This window comes from Pristis pectinata, chromosome 5, assembly GCF_009764475.1.
Source record: "Pristis pectinata isolate sPriPec2 chromosome 5, sPriPec2.1.pri, whole genome shotgun sequence".
NCBI classification, from domain to species: domain Eukaryota; kingdom Metazoa; phylum Chordata; class Chondrichthyes; order Rhinopristiformes; family Pristidae; genus Pristis; species Pristis pectinata.
In genome coordinates this window covers 113,930,640-113,957,842 of record NC_067409.1, presented here as the reverse complement: position 1 = coordinate 113,957,842, position 27,203 = coordinate 113,930,640, and the positions used below count along the sequence as shown (strand labels likewise).

Below are 27,203 nucleotides of genomic sequence, written 5' to 3'. Positions count from 1 at the left end.
ATACCAGCTTGGAGAGGTACATGTACGAGAAAATGCTTCCTTCCCACTGTTAATTCATAGGATAGCCAAAGTGTTAAATAATTAAAGGAAGAGAAGAAACATCACTCCTTCCATTTCTATTTCAGAACATCCCAAAGCACTCTGCAAATGTTGAACCATAGAACCTTACAGCACAAACAGGCCCTTCGGCCCACCATGTTGTGCCATCCATCAAACCACCCTCACACTATCTAACCCTTTCCTCCCGCATATCCCTCTATCTCACATTCCTCCATATGCCTATCCAACAAACTCTTGAACCTGTCCAATGTATCAGCCTCCACCACCACCCCAGGCAGTGCATTCCATGCATCAACCACTCTCTGGGTGAAAAACCTCCCCCTGACATCTCCCCTGAACCTCCCACCCATAACCTTAAAGCCATGCCCTCTTGTCTTGAGCGTTGGTGCCCTGGGAAGGAGGCACTGACTGTCTACTCTATCTATTCCTCTCAATATTTTATTTGAATTACTAATGCATGGAGTACCATCACTGTCACAATGCAGGGAATGTTGCAGCCAATTAATAGTTTGAGGAAGCAATATTGGCTAGAATGCTTTTTTATGCACATTTACTTATGTGAATTTCACTGGCAAGACTAGCATTTATCACCCATTCCTAAATGCCACTGAGAAGAGGTAACACTCCTATTCTTTATGAAAGAGGCCATGGAATCTCTTACATGTACTGGAGAGACCAGACATGGGCTTTATTTAATTGAAGAATAACCTCTCCAATAATGCAGCAACCCCTCAACACTGCATTGGATAGTCAGCCAGAGTATTTGTAAACAATTCTTTGGAGTGGGACTTGGAACTCACATTCAGCTACCATCTGAATCACAGCTGGCTGAAACAGATTGTTCCAGTTTCAGGTCTGACGAGAGTGGTGATGTATAAAGTAATGCTTTCCCACAAAGTGATGATTGTATTGTAATGTTTATACCTCATTAATAGGGCTCTTTGCAGTCAATCAATGATCACATTCTTCTTCTGTAGAGAAGTGAAAACAAGGCTTTAAGATAGGGGAATGAAACTGGGAAATAAACTATCCATGCACCACTACCCTCAGCATTGGGTAAGAAATTAATGGAATTCTTGTTAAATCTTTGTTAATGGTCTATCAGAAACAGCTCATGCAGAATTATAACATCCAGGCAGATAATAGAATATTTAGCTTGAAACTAAACTCAGAAAGGCACTGTCAGCTCAATGAAAGGGAAGAATGGAAATTAATGTCACAATTCTTACAGAATTGCTTCAAAAGGTTAGCAAGGTGTCTGGATGAATAATGTGTCAACAGCGATTCATCTCAAACTTTGGAAATTTAAATTTGGACCAGTTGAGATGGGCCCTGACAAATGCCATAATTTTACAATTTCAGTGAATCATAACAAAAGAATACTGAAGAAAGGTCCTGACCCAAAACGTTGACCGCCTGCTTTTCTCCACGGATGCTGCCAGGCCTGCTGAGTTCCTCCAGCATCACAGTGTTTTTCATCTAGGTTCCAGCATCTGCAGTCCTTTGTTTCCCTAGTATGACTGCTGATTTCTTCTGTCTCTTAGAACATGGAGCTCTTTCAGCATTTAATGCTGAATATATACACCAGGTTCGAGAATATATATACTTCCCTCCAACTATTCGGTTCTTGAAACAACTGGCAAAACCCTAATCACTACAGTTTAGCAGCACTATGACCACTTTGATCACTTTGCACTGAAATGGACTTTTTTTGTTCTAATTGTGTTCTTTCTTGTAAAAATTGTGTATAATTTATGTTTAATGTGTTTTTCTTGTGAATGCTGCTTATCTGATGCTATGTGCCTGTGATCCTGCTGCAAGTAAGTTTTTCATTGCACCTGGGCACACATGGACTTGTGCACATGACAATCAACTCGACTTTGTCAACAGTATAGTTCACTCACTGGAAACATATAGGAAGGCAACATTTAAACTTCTGACCACATACTTAGGATCTTTTAAAAGTAATTTGTGCCAATTTACACCAATAAATCCTGGATATCTTTAGGGGTAGTGAAGTGTCAAAATCAACTTCCTACAAAATTTAAGAAATGTTTATGAAGATTCCCATTTAATTTTACCAAGATTCAGTCCATCGAGCGATTCACATATCTACAGCATCAAGATGCAGTTTAAGAGCTTTGACAATTACTAAAACAGATACACTACACACAATAATCCTAAAATGCAATTCACAGCACGTTGTGGAAAATTAAATTTTAGTATCAACTAGTACATATTTTGGGATGATGTGCTATTTTGGACATTTAAGGACACAGTACAGTCCCAAGTACTTTCAATCTTATTGCAAAAATAAAAACACTGCATTTCTTTTGGAAACAGATTACTTTTAGAACTGCTACTAAGGACCACAGAAATGATATGCATGCACACTAAGCAGTTGTGTTCCAAACGAGTTCACCTCTTGGCCTGTTTTTGCAGGGAGTGACTGGACGGGAGTTTTCTCAATCGCCGACCATAACTTGGTGGAAGATTTTGGAAATCCCAGAGAAACACCAACATAAACTCTCTGGACATTGTTAATTCAAAGTCACATTTAGCTACAATTACGAAAAAAATTATTTGAAAATTTAACTTCTTATTGATTAGTGACGTTCTAATTAAAATGAATTTCTTCTGATCATCTGTGACATTACGCTTGTTTTCAGTTTCCAGATTTTCACCTCAGTTTTCTGCTGACTCTTGATGCAAAGAATCAAAATTAAGAGCATGTGAAACAAAAGATATTTTAAAATCAAAATTGAACTCTAAAATAAAAAGGAATTTTTATCCCCCTCAAAGCTAACGTTTTCTGTTAATAAACAGTGTCCACCTACAGTGAGGAAACTCTAAACCTGCAGTATTTACTGTTCATGCAGAGCACATGTCCGTCCAGGATTAGTAATTCCCCAGTTTCCTTTGATCAGAGCACTAACTCATTGGAGATCTAATGCTCTAGCTGTTAAGATCTTCTCATTTGTAGCATTTAAAATTAGGAAAGGATCATCCTGCAGTTAGTTGGATTCAAAGCCGCACTGATTCACAAATCACTACAATGCCTCAAGTAATCAGTTTGGATTATGCAAACTTTTATTCAGCTCACACAGATTTACAGCTGGTTGCTTTATCTAGTCTCATACTTAAGAGGCATTTGTTAGACATTTGGCTGGTATAATCCAGCCAGAGGAGGACTCTAGTTCCATCTCCGCAAAAAAGAATTAGATGGATTCACCACAGTTATTAACTGAGCTGGTCCCATTGCATTACACAACCCTTCTATTATGTGGCAAGGGCATAATATAGAGGCAAGCTGATTGAAGTCCAGTAACAAATGTATTATTTTTCAATGTATTTTACAGGTTAGTCACTGAGGGGGAAATTCTTCCTCATTTTCCTTTGTTTCTTGGATGAAATACAGTTGGAGGATAAATTTCAGGCTTCTTTTGCCCTCAGCTGATTTCCCCCAGTTATGCTTGTAACAGTTCTTAAAATGCTGGCAAGTGTGAAAAATCACGTTCCATAAACCAATGTACTCAACTTATGTTCACCTTTCATGGAGGTTTACGACTGGCAACTCATTTCAAGCTGGAATCTTCAGTCCCTGCAACAATCTGGACTATTGGAAAGTAGTTCAGCTGCACAACAGTGAAGAATGTCTCTGCTGGACTGAGCAGATTTTGCTTGATCTGTGGTATTTCATTCCAATAAAAAATTGCATTTATATACTGATTGTCACATCCAAAACTTAGTGGAGTTTTTGAAGTGCATTCACTGTTACAATGAAGGAATTGCAGCATAATTTTGTAGTGGATTCCTGCAAGTGCCCACAAACTACAATATGATAATGCCCAGATAATCTGTTTTAGAAATATCCTTTTAGGATATATATTAGTCAGGTCACTGGGGGTAACTTGTCTGCTCTTTTTATGAATAGTGCCATGGTAAATTTGTAAATTGGTTTATTATTGTCACATGTACTACGGTACAGTGAAAAACTTGTCTTGCATACCGTTCGTATAGATCAATTCACAGTGCATTGAGGTAGTACAGGGTAAAACAATAACAGAATGCAGAGTAAAGTGTTACAGTTACAGAGAAAGTGCAGTGCAGTGCAGGCAGACAATAAGGTGCAAGGTCATAATGAGGTAGATTGTGAAGTCAAGAATCCACCTTATCGTACTAGGGGACCGTTCAATTGTCTTATAACAGTGGGATAGAAGCAGAATAGGATCCTTTGGGTCATGTTACGCAGCAAGTGGAGCCTTAGCTTAACTGATCTGCAATGTACCAGTTCCAACAGTGCAGCATCCTTTCAGTTTTGCACTGAAGGTTTAATCTAGATTGTAATGTTTGTCCCTGGATAGGGATTTGAACCCACAATTTTTGGACTCAGAAGTGAAAATGTAACCAACTGAGTCATGGCCTGACAGCTACTTATGATTCAAGCAATCTCCTTTCTCTTGCTAACATGTATTTTGACAAACAAAGAATTTGCTCAACAAGTTCTTTCAGTTTCATCAAGGGGGAGATGACAATAAGAGATGGAAAATCATACTGTATGTATTCACTTATCAGGGTGTGGTCATGGCTAGCAAGGCCAGCATTCACAGCCTATGCCTAATTGCCATTAAATTGAATGACCTGCTTGGGCATTTCAGCGATGACTGTGGTCCTGGAGTCACAGACCAGACTCTGATGGTTTCATGGCCACCATCGTTGAGATGAGATTTTTTTTTAAATTCGATGACTATTAGGTACATATGAGGGGCGTAGATAGGGTGAATGCTCTCTGTCTTTTTCCCAGGGTTGGGGAATCAAGAACTAGAGGGCACAGGTTTAAGGTGAGAGAGGAAAGATTTACTAGGGACTTGAGGGGAAATTTGAGAGTGGTATCTAAGTGAAATGAGCTGCCAGAGGAAGTGGTTGAGGCAGGTACAACAACAACTTCTAAAAGACAGTTGGACAGGTCCATGGATTGGAAAGGTTTAAGAAAAAGAGAGAGGTGTATAGCAGGTATAGGCAACTAGGAACAAATGAGGTACTTGAAGAGTATAGAAAATGTAAGAAAATACTAAAAAAAGGAAATCAGGAAGGCAAAAAGATGTGAGGTTGCTTTGGCAGATAATGTGAAGGTAAACCCGAAGGGTTTCTACAAGTATATGAAGAGTAAAAGGATAGTAAGGGGCAAAATTGGTCCCCTAGAAGATCAGAGTGGTCGTCTATGTGTGGAGCCTCAGAAGATGGGGGAGATCTTAAACAGTTTTTTTGCATCAGTATTTACTCAGGAAACGGGCATAGAGGATATAGAAGGAAGGGAAACAAGCAGTAGGGTCATGAAACATATAGAGATTAAAGACGAGGAGGTGCTTGCTGCTTTACAGCGAATAAAGGTAGATAAATCCCCCAGGCCTGACAAGATATTTCCTCGGACCTTGAGAGGGACTAGTGTAGAAATTGCAGGGGCCCTGGCAGATATATTTAAAATGTCCTTAGCCACGGGTGCGGTGCCGGAGGACTGGACGGTAGCTCATGTTGTTCCATTGTTTAAAAAAGGCTCTAAAAGTAAACCAGGTAATTACAGGCCGGTGAGCCTGACATCAGTAGTAGGTAAATTATTGGAAGGTGTTCTGAGAGATCGGATATACAAGTATTTGGACGGCCAAGGGCTGATTAAGGATAGCCAGCATGGCTTTGTGCATGGTAGATTGTGTTTAACGAATCTTGTAGAGTTTTTTGAGGAGGTTACCAAGAAAGTAGATGAAGGAAAGGCTGTGGATGTTGTCTACATGGACTTTAGTAAGACCTTTGACAAGGTCCCACATGGGAGGTTAGTTCATAAGGTTCAGACACTAGGTATCCACGGAGAGGTTGTAAACTGGATTCGAAATTGGCTGTGTGGAAGAAGACAGAAAGTGGTAGTGGATGATTGTTTCTCAGACTGGAGGCCTGTGGCTAGTGGTGTGCCTCAGGGATCTGTGCTGGGGCCATTGTTGTTTGTTGGCTATATCAATGATCTAGATGATAATGTGGTAAATTGGATCAGCAAGTTTGCTGATGACACTAAGATTGGAGGCGTAGTGGACAGCGAGGAAGGCTTTCAAAGCTTGCAGAGAGATCTGGACCAACTGGAAGAATGGTCCAGAAAATGGCAGATGGAATTTAATGCAGACAAGTGTGAGGTGTTGCATTTTGGAAGGACAAATCAAGGTAGGACAGACACAGTAAATGGTAGGGCACTGAGGAGTGCGGAGGAACAAAGGGATCTGGGAGTTCAGATACATAATTCCCTGAAAGTGGCGTCGCAGGTAGACAGGGTTGTAAAGAAGGCTTTTGGCATCCTGGCATTCATAAATCAAAGCATTGAGTATAGGAGTTGGGATGTTATGGTGAGGTTGTATAAGACATTGGTGAGGCCAAATTTTGAGTATTGTGTGCAGTTCTGGCCACCTAACCATAGGAAGGATATCAGTAAGATTGAAAGAGTGCAGAGGAGATTTAGTAGAATGTTGCCGGGTGTTCAGGAGTTGAGTTACAGGGAAAGATTGAACAGGTTAGGACTTTATTCCTTGGAGCATAGAAAAATGAGGGGAGATTTGATAGAGGTTTACAAAATCATGAGGGGCATAGACAGAGTTAACGCAAATAGGCTCTTTCCACCTAGATTAGGAGAGAAAAGTATGAGAGGACATGGCTTTAGGGTGAAAGGGGAAAGGTTTAGAGGGGAACATTAGGTGGAACTTCTTCACTCAGAGCATGGTGGGAGTGTGGAACGGGCTGCCATCTGATGTAGTAAATGCGGGCTCACCATTAAGTTTTAAGAATAAATTGGATAGATACATAGACGGAGAGGTCTGGAGGGTTATGGACTGGGTGCAGGTAAGCGGGACTAGCGGAATAACGTTTTGGCACAGACTAGAAGGGTCGAATGGCCTATTTTCTGTGCTGTAGTGTTCTATGGTTCAGAAGGTTATGGGCCAAACACTGGAAAATGCGACTAGCTTGGATGGGGCATCTTGGTTAGCATGGACCAGTTGGGCTGAAGGGCCTGTTTTCGTGCCGTATGACTCTATAACTCCACATTTAAATCCCACAGCTCATATAGTGTGATTTGGACTTGAATCTCCAGATTGTTTATTCGGATCTTTGGATTGTTCCTTTGGTGATTTCACTGCTGCTGTAACTCTGTACCCATCTATCCACAGGCAGCTCTCATCCAAGAGACTGGAGAAACAATGCCAATGGCCCTCAGACAACAGACGTGTGAGTACTTTAAGGTCAACTCACGTTTTGAAAGCAAGAAGATCGATCAAGTGCATGATTCAAAGGTCCTGGCAATGAGGTCACTGGTTCTGAAAATGATCTGCCTGTAGACTCTGCTCTCCTATGCAGTTTTGACCAATTGCTGACATACAGTGCAGACCCTGTACTCAATTTAAATCCGCCTTGTTTTTCTCTCTCCAGCTTTCTGTTTAGCAATGAGCCAACCTTCCTCCTCACACTTTCTCCTATCCTCACATCCAGCCCCTTCAACACCGTTAAAATGGCAAAGGAAATCATCTCAGTTTAGGGATTAGATATGCATTTCACATCTGATGTTAGCATTGTGGCAACTGCTATTCTCCGTTCCTTACGTCAGTACTCAATGTTGCATCCACTATGTGAATACATGCAATAAGGTCAAAGTGAAGAAATGAATTCAGCTGATAGACAATCCTGAAATTAAATTTAACAGCCTTTTGGTTCCACTCTACTGCTTTAGTTGGCCAATTGTCGAATTCAAGTAAATATCAACAGGTCTCTGGGGCTGATGTGCATGGAAAAAATTTGTTTAGATTCATACAGCTGCCTCCTGAAGCTACTTCAGGGTACTACAGCCAAGAGGAATGACAATATCATGTTTACTTCACAAGTTCCTGTTTTCCAGAATCAAAATCCTGCTGAGACCGCAATGCTTTAACAGCTATCACCCCCCAAACAAATTTGTGGAAGCCCTTTCTCAAAAAGGAAGAGAATAGTACCATTAGGCATCCAATATCTGTGACATTGTAATCTATTCAGCAAAATAACCGTTTCCATTCTAAAGAATGCTAGGGATTTTCAATAAGTAGTTGTTAATAGGATGTCTATTGCTAGCTTAATTGTAGCAAATGAATAAACATTTTTTTAAAAATTTAATCAGGTGGTCTTTTTCTTGAGTTATGATTTCCAAATTCTCTTCAATCCCTGTGCATGAGGTTTATGAGACATAGGGTTCCTGAGGTATTACAATATTCAAATCACCATCCTGGCATTCCTAAACTATTTATCTTTCCCACTAAACAAGAAGGTTTGGATCTAAAGCCCTTTCATAACTTTAGGTCAGAATATTCAAAATCAACACACATCGAGAGTTTTGTCTTCTTGCTACAACCTGCTCCATCCTGTGTGGTGAAGGGCTGGGTTAGCTCATCAAGATTTGTTCTGTAAATACACTCAAATTTCTTCTGGAATCGGGGAGTTTTAGTAAGAAATTGTTCTAAAACTGATACATTCCAGATCTTAAAACAAAATCTATTACAAATTTTATTAATTTCTATACTTAATCTTGTTGATGTCATTAACCAAACTTTTTACCCAGAATTTAATCTTATATTTAATGTAACTTTAATTTCATAGATACATAAAGATCAATCAATTTACAATGCATACAGTAAATCTCAATCTAGAATATGAAAGAATAGCATTGCATATCCAGTCTGAACCAAGCAATACACTGACAATAACTTTTAATGTGCAACTGGTATGGGATTCAGTATTGGTCTTGCAACATATTTATAGCTCAATTCATACTGGAAATGAAACATGGTTGAATTTGAGGGCGACAAGCAGATATCTTTGTTCTAAACATTGCGATGCCATTAAATGCCACACAAAATCTGCCCTAGCTCCTGACCTACAATTGTACCAACCTCCCTCTGTGCTTGCATCTTACCCAACCTGGGCGTTGCTCTTGTAAAAATTGGCTTAAGGTCATGAGACCAGCATTTTGGCAAAATTGGACTCATGGATAAGAACCATGGTAAAGGATGGCTGAAAAGAATTCCTTATCTGAAGTAGGTATTTGGCTATTTACTTCCACAAATAAGGGCCCTGCAACATTGACAGTAAACACCTGGTGATGGTTGTCCATGGGAAAACCAGCAGTGAAAACACTGGGTAAGCAGGAGCACGAATCACTGCTGCTCCAGTCCTGGAATCTCCAACCTCCCAGTACTCCCATCATGGATTTCTACAACAGGAATCCAGAACCCCCCCAAGTACGTTCATAAGGAAGACAATCTCCATGTCTGATCCCAGAGAGCACTCCTGGTCCCTCAACGATTATGCCAAGGCCCGTGATCTCCAGAGGTGATCGCCCATTTATTCCTGTTCACACATTCTGAGACCCATTTGACCTCTTACAGGTCCCCAAAATGTATCCTGGAGTTTGGAGCACAATCAAGTATGGTTTCCTGCCAGAATACCATCCTCATTATGGTTATGTCTAAAACCCAACATCCAGGACTCCTCAGTCTTCACTACACAAGTGGGGGATGTTATTACAAAGGGACTGAGATTTCTAAAAGGAATGCATCAGAACTCACTTCTCATGGTGTCTTGGAGTTGATTGGAACTGGTAACTGCATTTTAGTAAGTGGGAAGGAACTAGAGAAACTCAGCTCATGTTTGACTTTAAGTATTGCAAAGAAATTTTTCAACACAGCAGATATTACTTTTGGCTCATTTTTAATCAGCCTTCAGCATTCACACCTAGCAGAGAAGTATTCCATTGAAAGGAGCCAGTGGTATAAGTAATTATCTATATCCATTCCATTGCAGGAAATTATGAAGGTGTTCAGCTCAGAGTTAACATACAATGTAAGAACAGGAAAAATCTTGTAATTACCTTCACTGTACGTCCCCAGATCTGCAGCAGGTGTAAGGGCAGATAGTGTACAAGCCATCCAAAGGGCAGGTCTTGGGATCTTCAAATCATCACCACCAACTAAACGGAATTTTCAGGGGTCACATACAAAAAAACTCAACATTAAAATCTCCCATTTCAGCATCCATTTACAGAAAGTGATCAGAATGCTTTACCAGTACATTTTTAGGTGCCTAATCCATGTGCTGTGATACTTGTAATCTGATCAGCAGACCACACTGCTGCAGCCAGTTAACTACAAATGATGGCATTTGCAGCCACACATTTATCAGTCACATCCCAACACAGCTGATTTAGTAGATTATTAAGGATGCTTGAAAAAAGCCTTTCCCAGCTCAACAGACTGTTGATTGCCTAGAAATCCAATTGCATAACACTGATTATTTTAGTGCTAGTGATTGATGGGCCTGTCATGGATGGGAATATGATAATTGCCACTTCTTGGGGGAAACTAGTCCAAGTTATCCTGGGAATAACAATCACGTGTTCACAGTGCTGCACTGGACTGAGGCCCCACTTCGGCAAGTCCATAACCTTTAGACCCATCTCCCCGTGGTATCAATCCCTGTCAGCTCTGGCTACATGTAATGGCAAGTAGTGAGAGAGACTTATCTGGCAAATGGTTTTATGCAGAGGTTGGACCCTGTCCCTTCCAGTGCAGGAGGGGTGGCCACCAACATCACTTGCCGACCCAGCCATCCTGCAGTGTCTGAGGGCCAAGGGCCCACTTCTAATTCAGCAGTGGCAGAACCAACCCAATGCCTGAGCGCCGCTCAGACATCTACTATCTGGAATACAAATCTTCAGGTGGCTTTGAGGCTACAAGGAGGCTCCAGCAATCAATCCTCCAAGCAAGTTACCAGGAATGTGAAGGTACTACCCTAGCTAGTGATTCACCGGACCACAAATTGGCTGTCATCTCTCAGGATAGCAACATTACTGAGCCCACAATTGCCACACTGTCATTACCCTTGTTATTGTCAAGCCAGACTGCTGCTGCATGTGGTAATACAGTCCAAAGCTGAGCCAGTCAGGGCCAGAATTGATTGATCCTTCAACTCTGCAGTCTGCTCCACTGACTGACAGAAGAAGGCACATGGAAGGCAGTCACTAATGGCATGCACCAGAATGATGTTTGCTCTTGACTGTTTGCATATATATGGCTTGTGTAAGTATGCCTGTGGTTAAGCAGATGCTGGGATGATCAGCAACAGAGAGAAGGTACAATGGAAACTGTAACATGTGAAATGTGGTGTTCAGCTCACAGTTAACATACAATGCAAGAGAAAAGGAATTTGCTGCCTCTTTATTTCTATTCACTTATGGGAGGAAGGCATCATGAGTGGGTTAGCATTTAATGATCATGCCCAATTGTCCTTGGGAAGATGATGTGGAGTTGTCTTCTCAAGCAGAAACAGTGCTTGTGCGAAGGAATTCACATAGAACACTACAGCACAGTACAGGCCCTTCAGCCCACGATGTTGTGCCGACATTTTATCCTGCTTTAATATCTATCTAACCCTTCCCTCCCACATAGCCCTCCATTTTTCTATCATTCATGTGTCTAACTAAGAGTCTCTTAAATGCATCTGCCTCCAAAACCTCTGCCAGCAGTGTGTTCCACACACCCACCACTCTCTGTGTAAAAAACTTACCTCTGACATCCCCCTTATACCTTCCTCCAATCACCTTAAAATTATGGCCCCTCATGTTAGCCATTTTTGCCCTGAGAAAAAGTCTCTGACTGTCCACTCGATCTATGTCTCATCAACTTGTACACCTCTATCAAGTCACCTCTCATCCTCCTTCTCTCCAAAGAGAAAAGCCCGAGCTCACTCAACCTATCCTTGGGAGGGGAGTTTTAAGGGCGATATATAATTCTATGTCAGGATGGTGTGCAACTTGAAAGAGAACTTGCAAATGGTGGGTTTCCCAGGTGAACACTGTCCCTTGTTCTTCTGGGTGCTGTTAGAGTAGTCTTGGTGAGTTGCCTCCATCATTATGTACACACTACAGCCATAAGTCATCAGTGGTGGACACCTGAATGATCAGGGTGTTCGATGGGGGTTGCCATTCAACTGGAATACTTTGCACAAATGGTTCCAATTTTTCGACATTAGTTTCCTGCAACTGTTCATCAAGTGTCTTAGATGGATTTGTGCAGCCAATCTGCCAGGGCAATCATCAGAATAGCATTACCTAAGTAATGATTTCACAAGCTGCCTTGTTCTATGTATCTAAACATTGCAGTCCAATTGGACAAGTTACACATGGTATGCCACCATGTTACAATTGTGATTTGCAGTCAAAATTCCAACCAATGCAGCATCCATAAGACTGAAAAAAGTTGGTACAATCCATTGTCTATGCCACATGGTTCATTTAGCTGTGAAAATGTTCCCCCATTGTCTAACACTGAATACTGATATTGAAATCAAATGTTAGAAATTCACTGCGCTCCATCCATCTCCCCGTTGTCGGTCACTTCAACTCCCCCTCCCACACCATCACTGATATGGCAGCCCTCGGCCTCCTCCACTGCCAGGAGAAGTCCAAGTGCAAACTAGAGGAACAGCACCTCATTTTCCATCTTGGAACCTTGCAGCCTAACGGCACGAACGTTGAATTCTCCCACGTTAAGTTACCCCCCCACCCCTTCCCCACACCCCCCCCCCACCATGCCTCTTCTCCCCTTTCCCACCCTATCTCTACCCCCCTTTTTCCCTCCGTACCTTTGACCCATCCCTCGGTGGATCTGCTCTCCCCTCCTCCCCCACACCTGCCCATCACTATCTCTTACCTGCATCTACCTATCACCACCCTGTGCCCACCCGCCTCCCCTCTTTTGTCCACCTATCACTGCTCTGCTTTTCCCTCCTATATATTGGGCTTCCCCTTTTCCTATCTTCAGTCCTGAAGAAGGGTCCTGACCCCAAACGTTGACCGCCTGCTTTTCTCCACGGATGCTGCCTGGCCTGCTGAGTTCCTCCAGCATCATTGTGTTTTTCTTCTGTTAGAAATTCAACCAGAATTGCACTTTTTTCAGAACTGTGGCAAGTTTCAACCCACTCTGAAAACAAGTTTACTTTAAACATAACAAGCTCCCTGCTGAGACAACACGACATGATTAACCTGAATTTGATTTATCCACATTATGCTCCACATTCTACATTAATAAGTTTATTAAACATTTACTGCTCATCCCTCAGATTATTATGTGAGGGATGAGCAGTAAATATTTAATAAACATGATTTGGAAAGTGAGTGCAATTTTGCTACCATTTGAGGTTCACAGGCGACTGCCTCCCAGCTTCAGAGACCCAAGTTCTATCCCAGCTTCCGGTGCTGTCAGTGTGGAGTTTACACATTCTCTCTGTGACCCCATGGGTCACAGGTGCTTGATGGTGGCTATGGACTTAGTGGGCCAAGGAATCTGTTTCCATGGTGTATGACTGTCTCAGTGAACGGTGGAAATTCTTCCAGTATGCTCATGATATTTTGGGTATATTTAAAGCAGAAGTTGATAGGTTCTTGATTAGTAAGGGCATCAAAGGTGACGGGGAGAAGGCAGGAGAATGGGGTTGAGAGGGAAAAATAAATCAGCCATGATCAAATGGTGGAGCAGACTCGATGGGCTGAATGGACTAATTCTGCTCCTATGTCTTATGGTCTTATTATCACAAAGGTTCAAAGTTAGTACAACCCTACAGCTTGTAAATGTTTGCTTGCAGCTAATGAAAACCTCTAAATTCATTACACTCTGAAACAATCCACTGCCTGCTGGACTCAGCGGGTGGAACACAAAGGACAAGCTTCTGGCTGGAGCCTCTGCCACCGGCGCAACGATTCAGCCACTACCCCCCACAGTTGTCAGCCAACGTCCCATGCACCACCACCCCCAACCCTACTGGGTCCACTTACTCTATGTTCTTCCCACTGTCACTCACCGTGTGGCAAAGCTTAATATTTTAAAAGTTACACATAACGTAACTGCTATTTTCACCCAGAGGGTGGTGAGTCCATGGAACGAGCCCCTATTTCACATGGAAGTTGTACATTATTGCCCATTCAGAATCAGAATCAGGTTTATTATCACTGACATGTAACGTGCCATTTGTTGTTTTGCGACAGCAGTACAGTGCAAAGGCACAGAAGTCACTATAAATCACAAAATAAATAAATGAATAAATAGTATCTGCAGGAGGTGCTGCCTCAAGGAGGCAACATCCATCATCAAGGATCCCCATCATCCAGGCCATGTCATCTTCTCGCAGCTACCATTGGGCAGGAGGTACAGAAGTCTGAAGTCCCACACCACCAGGTTCAGGAACAACTACTTCCCTTCAACCAAGGATCACAAAAGGCTACAGAGGGTGTAGACTCAGCCAGCTCCATCACGGGCACAGCCCTCCCCGCTATCGAGGACATCTTCAAGAGGCGGTGCCTCAGGAAGGCAGCATCCATCACTAAGGACCCTCACCACCCGGGACATGTCCTCTCCTCGTTACTACCATCGGGGAGGAAGTACAGGAGCCTGAAGACCCACACTCAATGCTTCAGAAACAGCTTCTTCCCCTCTGCCATCAGATTTCTGTATGATCCACAAACCCATGAACCTCACTATTCCTTTTTTTTGCACTACTTATTTATTTTCGTAATTTATAGATTTTTATGTCTTGCACTGTACTGCTGCTGCAAAACAACACATTTCGTGTCATAAGTCAGTGATAATTAATTGGATCTGATCTCCCATTCAGTTCTTGAACCAACCGGCAAAACCCTAAATCACCACTACAGTTTAGCAACACTACGATGACTCTGATCACTTTGCACTTTAATGGACTTTGTTTTTTTTGTTCTAATTGTGCTTTTTTCTTGTAAAAAGTGTGTACAATTTATGTTTAATTTATGCCTTTCTTGTGAATGCTGCTTATCTGATGCTCTGTGCCTGTGATGCTGCTGCAAGTAAGTTTTTCATTGCACCTGTGCACACATGGACTTGTGCATGTGACAATAAACTCGACTTTGACTTTTATTTTGTTAAAAGAATAATGAAGCAGGCACGGTAGTGTAGCAGTTAGCATAATGCTATTACAGCACCAGCGACCTGGGTTCAATTCTGGCCACTGTCTGTAAGGAGTTTGTACGTTCTCCCTGTGTCTGCGTGGGTTTCCTCCGGGTGCTCCGGTTTCCTCCCACATTCCAAAGACGTACGGGTTAGGAAGTTGCGGGCATGCTATGTTGGCAGTGGAAATGTGGCGACACTTGCAGGCTGCCCCCAGAACACTACGCAAAAGATGCATTTCACTGTGTGTTTCGATGTACATGTGACTAATAAAAGTATCTTATCTTGTCATGGGTTCATGGACCGTTCAGAAATCTGATGGTGGAGGGGAAGAAGCTGTTCCTAAATCATTGAGTGTGCGTCTTTAGGCTCCTGTACCTCCTCCCCAATGGTAGTAACGAGAAGAGGGCGTATTCCAGGTGGTGAGGGTTTAATTTAGATCAATTCATTCTGCTTTCAGAAACGTTTTTCATAAATTTAAGCATTCCCACTTATTGCTCACTTTGCAGATTTTTTTTACACTCATGATCTGCATTTGTTTCATTTAATCAACCCTATTGCTAATTCAGCAAATAAAGAGAAAACTTGTTCATTTTATCAGGAAATAGCGAATTACAATTTGTGAAATTGAGCATTTTTCAAGAAATTATTGCTTTAAATGACATGAAGGATTTCTTTCTTCAAATTAAAGATAGAAAACCTCCACAGTGCAGAAAGAAGTTGTAAACTTCTTGTTGAAACACAAAATACTCCACAAACTTTTGTTAAAAATCTGAGGGAACTTGTATAATTTCAAATTTCACCACTTGAATGATTTTGATATCCAGAGAGAAAAAAAACATTTACTTTTTGTGACATAATACTGTTAATCATATCTAGATATATTTAACACCCAAGCAGCCAGCACAGCAGAAGTACGTGTTAACATCAAATGTTTGTCTGAAAGAATGCTTGTTGTTAAAAACATAAGGAAGTGATCCTGAGGTCACTATTTGCAAAAGTAAAATCTGAAGATCTCTTTTCTATCAATCAGCCTATTTAAGAACATAGAACATAGAACAGTGCAGCACAGGAACAGGCCCTTCGGCCCACCATGTCTGTGCCGACCATGATGCCAATCCAAACTAATCCCGTCTGCCTCCACATATCCCTCCATTCCCAGCCTGTTCATGTGCCTGTCTAAATGCCTCTTACACTAACATATCTGCTTCCATTTCTCCTGGCAGCCCGCTCCAGGCACCTGTCAAAAGCCCTTATATGACGAGATGGACTCTTGACCTCACAATCTACCTTGTTATGACCTTGCACCTTACTGTCTGCCTGCAATGTGCTTCCCTGTAACTGTAACACTTTATTCTGCATTCTGTTATTGTTTTCCCTTGTACTACCTCAGTGCACTGTGTAATGAATTGATCTGTACAAACGGTATGTAAGTTTTCACTGTACCTCGGTACAAGCGACAATAATAAACTAATACCAATACCTAACACTCTGTGTAAAAAAAAACTTGCCTCATAAATCTCCTTTAAACCTTCCCCCTCTCACCTTAAACCTGTGCCCTCTAGTATTTGACATTTCTACCCTGGGAAAACGACTCTGACAGTCTGCTCTATGCCTCTCATAGTTTTAACATACTTCCATCTAGTCACCCCTCAGCCTCTGACACTCTGGAGAAAATGGCCATCAATACCTAAATTGCTTAAATATGCTTAATATCAGTAGGGATTAAATTGGAGAGCCATGCAGGAATCATGATACACTTTTAATCCACTAAATGTCTTTCTGTAATCGCTGGGTGGATGTATCTTCTTGCTGAAAGGCCTTCTCACCCCTTCTCCTCCTCCCACATTGCTGTGTATGTTTTTTGTTCGTCCTTCCATTCATGCTAAGTAGTGGCAGGTCCCAGGCCCCAGGTCCCCTTCCTCAGGCCCCAGGCCCCTGGTCACATGCCCCATGACCCAAGACCCAAGCCCCAGGCCCCAGGCCCCAGGCCCCAGGCCCCAGGCCCCAGGCCCCAGGCCCAGAGACAACCCGTTAATGCAGAGGTTTGTTATCAGCACCAAAGCCTTCAGCCCTTGGCTCATCACATCTGTTGGCTTCAGCAACATTAAAGAACTGGAGATCGCCCCAAATACTTGCAGACTGGTAGCAACAGCTCTACAAATAAGTCAATAGCTAACCCCAAGTAATTAATAATCCCTTTTAAAAGGCATCCTACCAGGAGAGAGGGTTTATCTATGTGAAGCTAAGAGGGTTGGACACTTTGCTCCAATTGACAGTGCTGACATCAATCCAGCATTGCACACGTGGTGATCTGCCTGCACTGTGTACTACCAGTACTCAATGGCCCACTTTTACTTAGCCACAGTTTAAGGCATTACAGATTCCCCTGAGGATTTCTTATTTGCCATTTCAAAATGGCAACTGGTGACAGTCACACTAGGCACTAGAACCATAGAACAATACAGCACAATAAAGGCCCTTCGGCCCACAGTGTTGTGCTGACCTTCAAACCACGCCTAAGACTATCTAACCCTTTCCTCCCACATATCCCTCTATTTTAAATTCCTCCATATGCTTATCTAACAATCTCTTGAACTTGACCAACGTATCAGCCTCCACCACCACCCCAGGCAGTGCATTCCGTGCACCGACCACTCTCTGGGTGAAAAACCTCCCTCTGACATCTCCCTTGAACTTCCCACCTATTACCTTAAAGCCATGTCCTCTTGTATTGAGCATTGGTGCCCTGAGAAAGAGGTGCTGGCTGTGACTCTATCTATTCCTCTTAGATATCTTTATTAGTCACATGTACATCGAAACACACAGTGAAATGCATCTTTTGTGTAGAGTGTTCTGGGGGCAGCCCGCAAGTGTCGCCACGCTTCCGGCGCCAACATAGCATGCCCACAACTTCCTAACCTGTAAGCCTTTGGAATGTGGGAGGAAACCGGAGCACCCGGAGGAAACCCACGCAGACACAGGGAGAACGTACAAACTCCTTACAGACAGTGGCTGGAATTGAACCCGATGTCACTGATTGGGTCCACAGGATTCTTGAGCAGGAGGGAGAGCAGCCAGAAGTTGTGGTCCACGTTGGCACTAATGACATAGGTAGGAAGGGGGATGAGGTCCTGAAGAGCGAGTTCAGGGAGCTAGGCAGAAGACTGAGGAACAGGACCTCAAGGGTAGCAATCTTGGGATTGCTGCCGGTACCACGCAAAAGTGAAGGCAGGAACAGGAGGTGGCGGCAGATAAATGCGTGGCTGAGAAGTTGGTGCAGGAGGGAGGGTTTTAGATTTCTGGATCACTGGGATCTCTTCTCGGGAAGGTGGGACCTGTACAGAGAGGACGGGTTACACCCGAACCAGAAGGGGGCCAATATCCTTGCGGCTAGGTTTGCTAGGGTGGTTCGGGAGGGTTTAAACTAGTTTGTGAGGGGGAAGGGAACCGGAGGAGTAGGTCAGAGGAAGAAGGGGATGGGGAAAAGTTAGATCAAACAGGTAGAGAGGCTTTGGGGAAGGAGAAGCAGAATACAGGCTATAAAAGTAGTAAGGTAGATGGACTGAAGTGTGTTTACTTAAATGCAAGAAGTGTCAGGAATAAGGGGGATGAACTGAGGGCTTGGGGAACTATGATATTGTGGCTATTACTGAGACGTGGCAGACATCAGGGCAGGAGTGGATATTGAATATTCCTGGTTTTCGGTGTTTTAAGAGGGATAGGGAAGGGGGGAGAAGAGGAGGAGGGGTGGCGATACTGGTCAGGGACACTGTTACGGCTGCAGAAAGGATGGATGTTGTAGAAGGATTATCTCTAGAGTCCGTATGGGTGGAATTAAGGAACAAGAAAGGAGCAGTTACTCTACTAGGAGTATTCTATAGGCCCCCCAGTAGCAGTAGAGATATAGAGGAGCAGATTGGCAGGCAGTGTTTGGAGAGAAGCAAAAATAACAGGGTTGTTATCATGGGAGACTTCAACTTCCCAAATATAGACTGGAACCTGCTTAGTGCCAAAGGTTTGGATGGGACGGAATTTGTTAAATGTGTCCAGGAGGGATTCCTGACGCAGTATGTTGACAGGCCGACTAGAGGGAATGCCATGCTAGATCTAGTTTTAGGAAATGAACCGGGACAGGTGAAGGATCTATTGGTGGGTGAGCACTTGGGGGACAGTGACCATTGCTCCATAACCTTTAAAATTGTCATGGACAGGGACAGGTGCAGAGAGGACAAGAAGATATTTAATTGGTGAAGGGCGAACTTTGAGGCTATAAGGAGAGAACTTGGGAGTGTAAATTGGGATGTCCTTTTTGAAGGGAAATGTACCATGGAGGTGTGGTCGATGTTCAGGGATCTTATGCAGGATGTTAGGGATAAATATGTCCCAGTGAGGCAGAGAAGGAATGGCAGGGTGAAGGAACCGTGGGTGACGAGAGAGGTGGAATGACTAGTTAGGGAGAAGAAGGTAGCGTACATAAGGTATAAGCAGCAAGGTTCAGACAGGGCCCGTGAGGAATATAGGGTAGCGAGGAAGGAACTTAAGAAAGGGCTGAGGAGGGCTAGAAGGGGAGATGAAAAGGCGTTGGCTAGTAGGGTTAAGGAAAATCCCAAGGCCTTTTTCACGTACGTGAAGGGTAGGAGGATGGCTAGGGTAAAGGTAGGTCCGATTAAGGACAAAGGTGGGAGAATGTGCCTGGAGGCGGCGGAAGTGGGAGAAGTTCTCAATGAATACTTCTCTTCGGTATTCACCAAGGAGAGGGGTCTAGATGAAGTGGAAGGGGTATAGATCGAGTGAATGCATGCAGGCTTTTTCCCCTCAGGTTGGGTGAGACTAGAACTAGAGGTCATGGGTTCATGGTGAAAGGTGAAATATTTCAGGGGAATCTGAGGGGGAAACTTCTTCACTCAGAGGGTGGTGCGAGTGTGGAGCGAGCTGCCAGTGGAAGTGGTGGATGCGGGTTCAGTTGTAACATTTAAGAGACGTTTGGATAGGTATATAAAATATTGAGAGGAATAGATAGAGTAGACAGTCAGCGCCTCCTTCCCAGGGCACCGATGCTCAAGACAAGAGGGCAAGAAGGTTATGGGTGGGAGGTTCAGGGGAGATGTCAGGGGGAGGTTTTTCACCCAGAGAGTGGTTGGTGCATGGAATGCACTGCCTGGGGTGGTGGTGGAGGCAGATACATTGGACAGGTTCAAGAGTTTGTTGGATAGGCATATGGAGGAATGTGAGATAGAGGGATATGCGGGAGGAAGGGGTTAGGTAGTGTGAGGGTGGTCTGATGGACAGCACAACATGGTGGGCCGAAGGGCCTGTTTTGTGCTGTATGGTTCTATGGTTCTAACCACTACACTACAGTGCCAAAAATGGAGACAAATATTACAGCCACATCATTTCTAAAATTGAATAGACATAATTGCATCTACCATTTTTAATCTATATATCTATCAACCCCTTTTGCTTAAGTCTGACATTGATGCCAAAATCAATGTTGTAGTTTGTGGAACATATCTCATTTAATATAAATGTCCACTTAGAATTCCTTATACTTAATTTCTATCAGCAATACACAGGTTAAAGAAGTGACTTTTTAATAGCAACAAATTCAAGGACAGAAAGATGAGAAGGGTTCTTATCAGGGTGAAGTGTAAGTTTGGAATAACTAAAACAAAACGCTGGTCAGATAACACTGCACCTTTCTAACCTTGAATCTTATCGGCAGTAATGCACAATCCTGGAGACATTCCCAGATACCAAATATAAACGTCCAAATAATTTACAGAATTAAAATTAGCTTGCTGACAGTAGAATTGTGGGTCAAGTTACACAACCTGCACCCACACCCCCAACATCCTGGTCCCTCTCTACTGAGCTGAAAGGCAAGATATCTATTAGCACTCGTTAGAGATGGCAAACTCACCAAGCTGAGATATAATAGCGAAAATGGTTTGTGCCAGGAAACATCAGGTGAGCACATTGTCATTTCAGTACCTGCACTCCCAACCTCCGTGCCAAAAAAAATCAGTTTCCAAAATTAGATGGGGTTTGCACCTGTTTTTATTCTTTGCTTTGAAACAGAAGAAAATGAAATGTAAAGTTTTCCAGATTTCTGTCAACTTGTGGTAAATGACCAATTCAATTTTCATATATAATCGAGGGATAACACAGAAACAGGCCCTTTGAGCTTGCAGAGAGGGACAAATGTTTAGGCAAATATATCTTCATGCATAGGGAATGTGATTAGTGTATGGGTAGATTATTTGGCAGAGCAGAATCATAACTTGGACTCAATATATTGCTGAATTTGGTCAGACGTACACTTGCCTCTGGTAATACTATTGATATTGTCAGTTGTTGCTCTCTTAGCAGTGCTCTTGTCTCAGAGTCAGAACATTCTGAGCCAGGGACTTCAGCACAAAAATCTAAACTGCATCTTTGGTTCAGTATTCAGGCGATGCAGCACTATTGTATGTACAAAATAAAAACTGAAAATGCTGCAAACTCTCAGTAGGTCAGGCACCACATACGGAAAGAGAAGCAGAGTTAATGCTTCACGTTCAAGACCCTTCGTCAGAACGTTATTCGATTTTGAAACGTTAACTCTGCTTCCCCTTTGGCAGATGCTGCCTGACCTGCTGAATGCTCCCAGCATTTACTGTTTTATTTCTGATTTTCAGAACCTGCAGCTTTGTGATTTTCATTTCTTGCTGGAGCTGTTGTCTTTCAGACAAAATGTAAGAAGTCCCATCAGCTCTCAAGTGAATGTAAAAAAAATTCCATGCTGCTGATTTGAAGAACAGGGGAGTTGTCCCCAGTGCATTGGACAGTAAGTCCCCCTCAACCACTTAACTGAAAAACAGAAATTCATCCTCGGTTAGTAGGGCTGAATGTGCCATATATAGTGTCATCACATTGTACCCTGCCTTCAAAATCCATTAGACTAGTGTGTTAACACAACAGAGCATAAACTTCTGGGCAAAATTGGCCACAGTGACATTCTTGGGAGGTTTTTGTACATAAATTGCTTACCAGGCCAATCACTGTGTTCCAAATGCAAAGGTGCAGCACAACGGTGCAATAGTTAACGTTGCTGCCTCATAGTTCCAGGGACCCAGGTTTGATACTGACGCTGGTTGCTGTCTGTGCAGGGTTTACACATTTTCTTCGTGACCACATGGGTTTCCCCCGAGTGCTCCAGTTTCCTCAGATATCCCAAAGGCATGCTGATGGGTTAATTGGCTCCTGTAAATGACCCCTTAATGCAGGTTAATGTCAACAGGATTCAAAGGGGTATTGATGGGCATATGTGATACAGAATAGATTGTGGGGGTGTAGGGAAATAAGGAAACGGGGGGTGTTACTAATGAGATTATTCCCCTGGGAGACGGTATGGGCATTGTCTGAATGGTCTCCCTCTGCACCATTTTAAATATGAGTAAAACATTTTGGGATATTCTGTGGTCCTGAAAGGACCCACATAAATGTAAATCTTTGTCTAACATAGCTCCAGCAGAGAAATTAGTAATAACAGTAAAACAATGATTGATAAAGGAGAAGGGAGTAAAACCAATGCAGAAGGAAAAATTATATAATTTTACTTGACAGCAAACGCAAGGAAATAGGAATTTTTGCTGGAAAAAAGGTGTGGGGCAAATGAAGTAACCTGGAGCCTGCTAAATCAGGAATCAAAGGTTAGAGTACTGAGTGCTTCAAGAATATAGGGTGATAGCAACACAAGTCGACCAGTCAGAGCAGAAGCCAGGCGAGGTGGTGCACAGAGAGTACGTGTGAAATAAGCAGTTTCAGAAATGCTGCAAACTTTACCCGCTGGTTCCAACAATGGAAATGGCTGTTAGGCAGTGCGTCTCACCAGTGGCTGACGTCATACTGACCATTTTTTCTTTAAGCTCCCAAGCAAATTTCAATCCCTTCATCTGCAGAATGTGTTATAAATTGATTGAACTATCGCAGTTTGGAAGGCAGTCAAGGAGCGCAAAGGAATGAAAGTAATTATTTGTTGTTGTTATTGACCTTCTGGATAAGGGAAGAGGATGGATGGGGAAAAATTTACACATGTCAGGGAAGTCAGTAAAAAGATCCGAACATTAATCATTGGGAATTTCAATTACCTTGATATTGACTGAAAAAGTATTTACAAGGAAGGAAAATATTGGTTTTCAATCCAGTTATTCAAGCACAATGAATATGCTGGAGAATTTTAAATCAGAAACTTTAAATGAGGAGGGTGAGTAATGATCAGGACAGAGACACCCCAATGCCATTTCATACAGGCTCTCGGGGAATCGCCACCTGCACTGCAAAACACACAAGGATCGACCGATGTGTACACAGTTGCATCATTCTGCAGCCTCCACTGAGGAAATCATTGCTGGCATGAGGAAAGAAGGTGAATGTCAGTCCCAAAAACATACTGTAAAAGTAGACGATAAAGAAAAGGTTTTACAGACCTCATTTCAAGCAGTGAAGAATGAAGAGGACATTATTTTCAACCAAATGGCTTGAAGTGCACATTGAATTATATAGTAAAAACTAAAGTGGATGGGAGTTGGGCATTCTAGAGTCTGAATGCATGCTCTATTCCTGGCTCATTGCTGCCAAAAAATAGAGCTTGCTGTGATGACAAACATCAGAATTCCAATGTCAAATCAATTTACACAGGTAGTTTACATCACACTCCACACATAGTACAACATCAAATTAGCAGCGCGTGTTACAAAGTACGATCCCTCTAAACTCAGACAGACATTCACCTTTAAGGACCTCAGCGGCAACTCACCACTTAGTTTTTAGGAGAGGTGTCACAACTGAAAACAGAGATTGTAATTTTGATAAATTAATATTTGCTCATTTTCCCTACTGGTTACTGATTCCAATAAGATTAAGCAGAACTCAAATCAATAGATATAAAATTATTAATCCAAAGTGTTTCTGTGATCATTTCATTTTAACTGCGGATGTTAATTTGATCGCCGCATGCTCACGAGTTCTGCACTCCCCCCAGGACATAATGTCATTATCCTTAATTAATATAAAGCACAGCTACACATTTGTTTGCTTTCACCGACAAGCACAGGGGACTTTAAAATTTCTGGGTTTATAAAATCTGGAGTGTACTGGATGTACCGGATGTACCTGGGACCTAAAGATGTGACTTCATCTCAGTGTTACTGGCAGGGATTTTACTGGAGGTCTGAGTTTTTACAATGATGTGATCTGTCCTTTGGATTTCTGACAGTGACAGTTCCCTCAAGGAATCCATAAATATACACAATGTTAACATTTTAAATCTTAGCAAATGAACCCTGAATGGTAAGCTGATCATGGAAGCAAGATAAAAATTTTCAGTGTTACTGAATATTTGCTTATTTTAAAGTTTTGTAACCGCTTGCAATTGGTGAAATAAGGCAGGTGAAAAATCTACTGGCCTTTACTGAGCTCTCATAATTGTGGTCTGAGTCCAGCAGAATTCACCAAATGCCACAGCTTGCCACAGGTTCACATTGTTCTGGGGATTTCTAACCTTGCCTGGAATCTCACCCACACTTCAATGTGGAAAGGATTACTCCAGGACCTGGGGATTGACCCAATCTGCATTGCCCCCTGTGCTAGTGCCACTCCCGGTGCTACCTGTCCTGGAGGCAAGGATCCCGATGGTCTCAAGAATTCCCAGTTCAGCCCCAACTCCTCAAACGGAGTGGCTCATCACGTCATCAGGCAGCAGTGCATGGGGTCTACCGTGAGGTTGTGACGACAGACTGGAGATGGGACTCATCTCCCCCCCAGCTTTCACCTGGGTATGTGTGGCTAGGCATGAGAGCAGCAACCAGAACAGGTCTGGCACAAGAGATGAGATGCCCAGTGACCAGAGAACCAGTGAGTACATTGAACCCAGTCAGTCTCATGTCCGGATCCAGCTTGAGACGCAGCTGGACAGTACTGGTGGGCACAGACCACTCCCATATAACACTGAGGTACAACACTGGTAGCTACAAGCCTCTCACTATATAACAGTGGGTTTCAGTGCTATAAGAGCGAGCTACAATACTCCTGGTTAGAGCCTTCTCACTGTACAATACTAAGGTAGAGTACCAGTGGGTATAGACCACCCATTATGTAACACTGGAGTACAGTACTGCTGGGGACAGGTCCATCGCCACATTGGGATACAGTACTAGTGAATACAAGTGTGTCACTGTATTAAATGGGACCTGTACAGGTAGGTATAGGTCTGTCACTAGATAACACTGGGGTACAGTACTGGTGGATACAGGTCAGCTGCTATTTAACACTAAATGAAAAACAAAAACTGCAGATGCTGAAAGTCTGAAATAAAAACCAAAACTGCTGAGAACACTCAACATTAACTCTGTTTCTGTTTCTTTTTTTTTGTGTTTTTTTTTCTTGTAAAAATTGTGTATAATTTTCTTGTGAACGCTGCTTATCTGATGCTATGTGTCTATGATGCTGCTGTAAGTAAGTTTTTCATTGCACCTGTGGCAGGCACGGTATTGTAGTGGTTAGCGTAACGCTATTACAGTGCCAGTGACCCGGGTTCAATTCCGGCCACTGTCTGTAAGGAGTTTGTACGTTCTCCCCGTGTCTGCATGGGTTTCCTCCGGGTGCTCCGGTTTCCTCCCACATTCCAAAGGCGTACGGGTTAGGAAGTTGTGCGCGTGCTACGTTGGCGCCAGAAGTGTGGCGACACTTGCGGGCTGCCCCAGAACAATCTACGAGAAAGATGCATTTCACTGTGTGTTTCGATGTACCTATGACTGATAAAGAAATCTTATCTTACTTGTGCATAAGACAATAAACTCGACTTTGACTTTGTCTTTGACTACAGATGCTGCCCGATCTACTGAGTGTTTCCGGCATTTTCTGTTTCCATCAGTGTATAACTGGTACACATCACTGTGTAACACTGGGGTTCAATCCTGCTGGGTACAGTCCAGCCTCTGTATATTACTGGTGGGTACAGGTGAGTCACCGTGTAAACCAAGGTGTAGCATTGGTGGATGAAGGTCTGCTCCTGTCTAATGCTGGGTACATTAATGGTGAGCACATTGTATATGACAGGGTTACAGTACTGGTGGGACCAGTGTTGCTGCTCTATTGCACTGAATACAGTACTGGTGGATACTGGTCTGTCACCATATAACACTGGGTACAGTACCAGTGGGCACAGGCTTTTCCACTGAGACACTCTGCCACTGGGTTCAGGTCTTTCATTGTATTGTGCTGGGTACAGTACCAGTAGGCACATATCTATCAATGTACAACACTAGGTACAGCACTGATGGGCAGAGGCCTATACCACCCACCCGCGTCATTCTCTCTTCTCTCCTCCTCCATCAGGTAGAAGATACAGGAGCCTGAGGGCACGTACCACCAGACTTAAGGACAGCTTCTACCCCACTGTGATAGGACTATTGAACGGTTCCCTTATACGATGAGATGGACTCTGACCTCACGATCTACCTTGTTGTGACCTTGCACCTTATTGCACTGCACTTTCTCTGTCGCTGTGACACTTTACTCTGTACTGTTATTGTTTTTACCTGTACTACCTCAATGCACTCTGTACTAACTCAATGTAACTGCACTGTGTAATGAATTGACCCATACGATCAGTATGCAGGACGAGTTTTTCACTGTACCTCGGTACAAATGACAATAATAAACCAATACCAATACCAATTGGTGGGACGTGTCTTCAATAAACAACACTGGGGAAGGGTACTGACAGGTCCCCACCAGCTGCAGTTTAACACTCAGGTACAGTATTGGAGAATGCAGGTCTTTCACTGTGTAACTGTGGGGTCTTCAGACGAAGAAGAACCAGTGGATACCAAGTGTTTGATTTCTCAAAAGGCTTTCGATCAGGTCCCAGATAGGAGGGTCGAGAACCAGATTAGAACACAGAGAACTGGGGGAATATAACAGTGTAGATTCAGAGTTGGTTATCAAGAACGAAGAGTAAGAATAAATAATTCCTTCCCAGATTGGAAGACGAAGTACCATTGGGATCTGTATTGAGCCCCAACTATTCATAATATATCTCGAAGATTTGGTGGAAGGAGGTTAAATGCA

General features: G+C 42.9%; 1 protein-coding gene across 1 annotated transcript in view; it reads right to left on the bottom strand.

Annotated features, from left to right (window-relative positions):
• LOC127570255 (zinc finger protein 385D-like) overlaps positions 1 to 27,203 on the bottom strand; it is a 471,540-nt gene that overhangs the window by 415,039 nt on the left and 29,298 nt on the right. Inside the window, 1 exon segment of the mRNA XM_052015599.1 lies at positions 9,986 to 10,084. Within this exon segment, the coding sequence (XP_051871559.1) occupies positions 9,986 to 10,084 (99 nt within the window).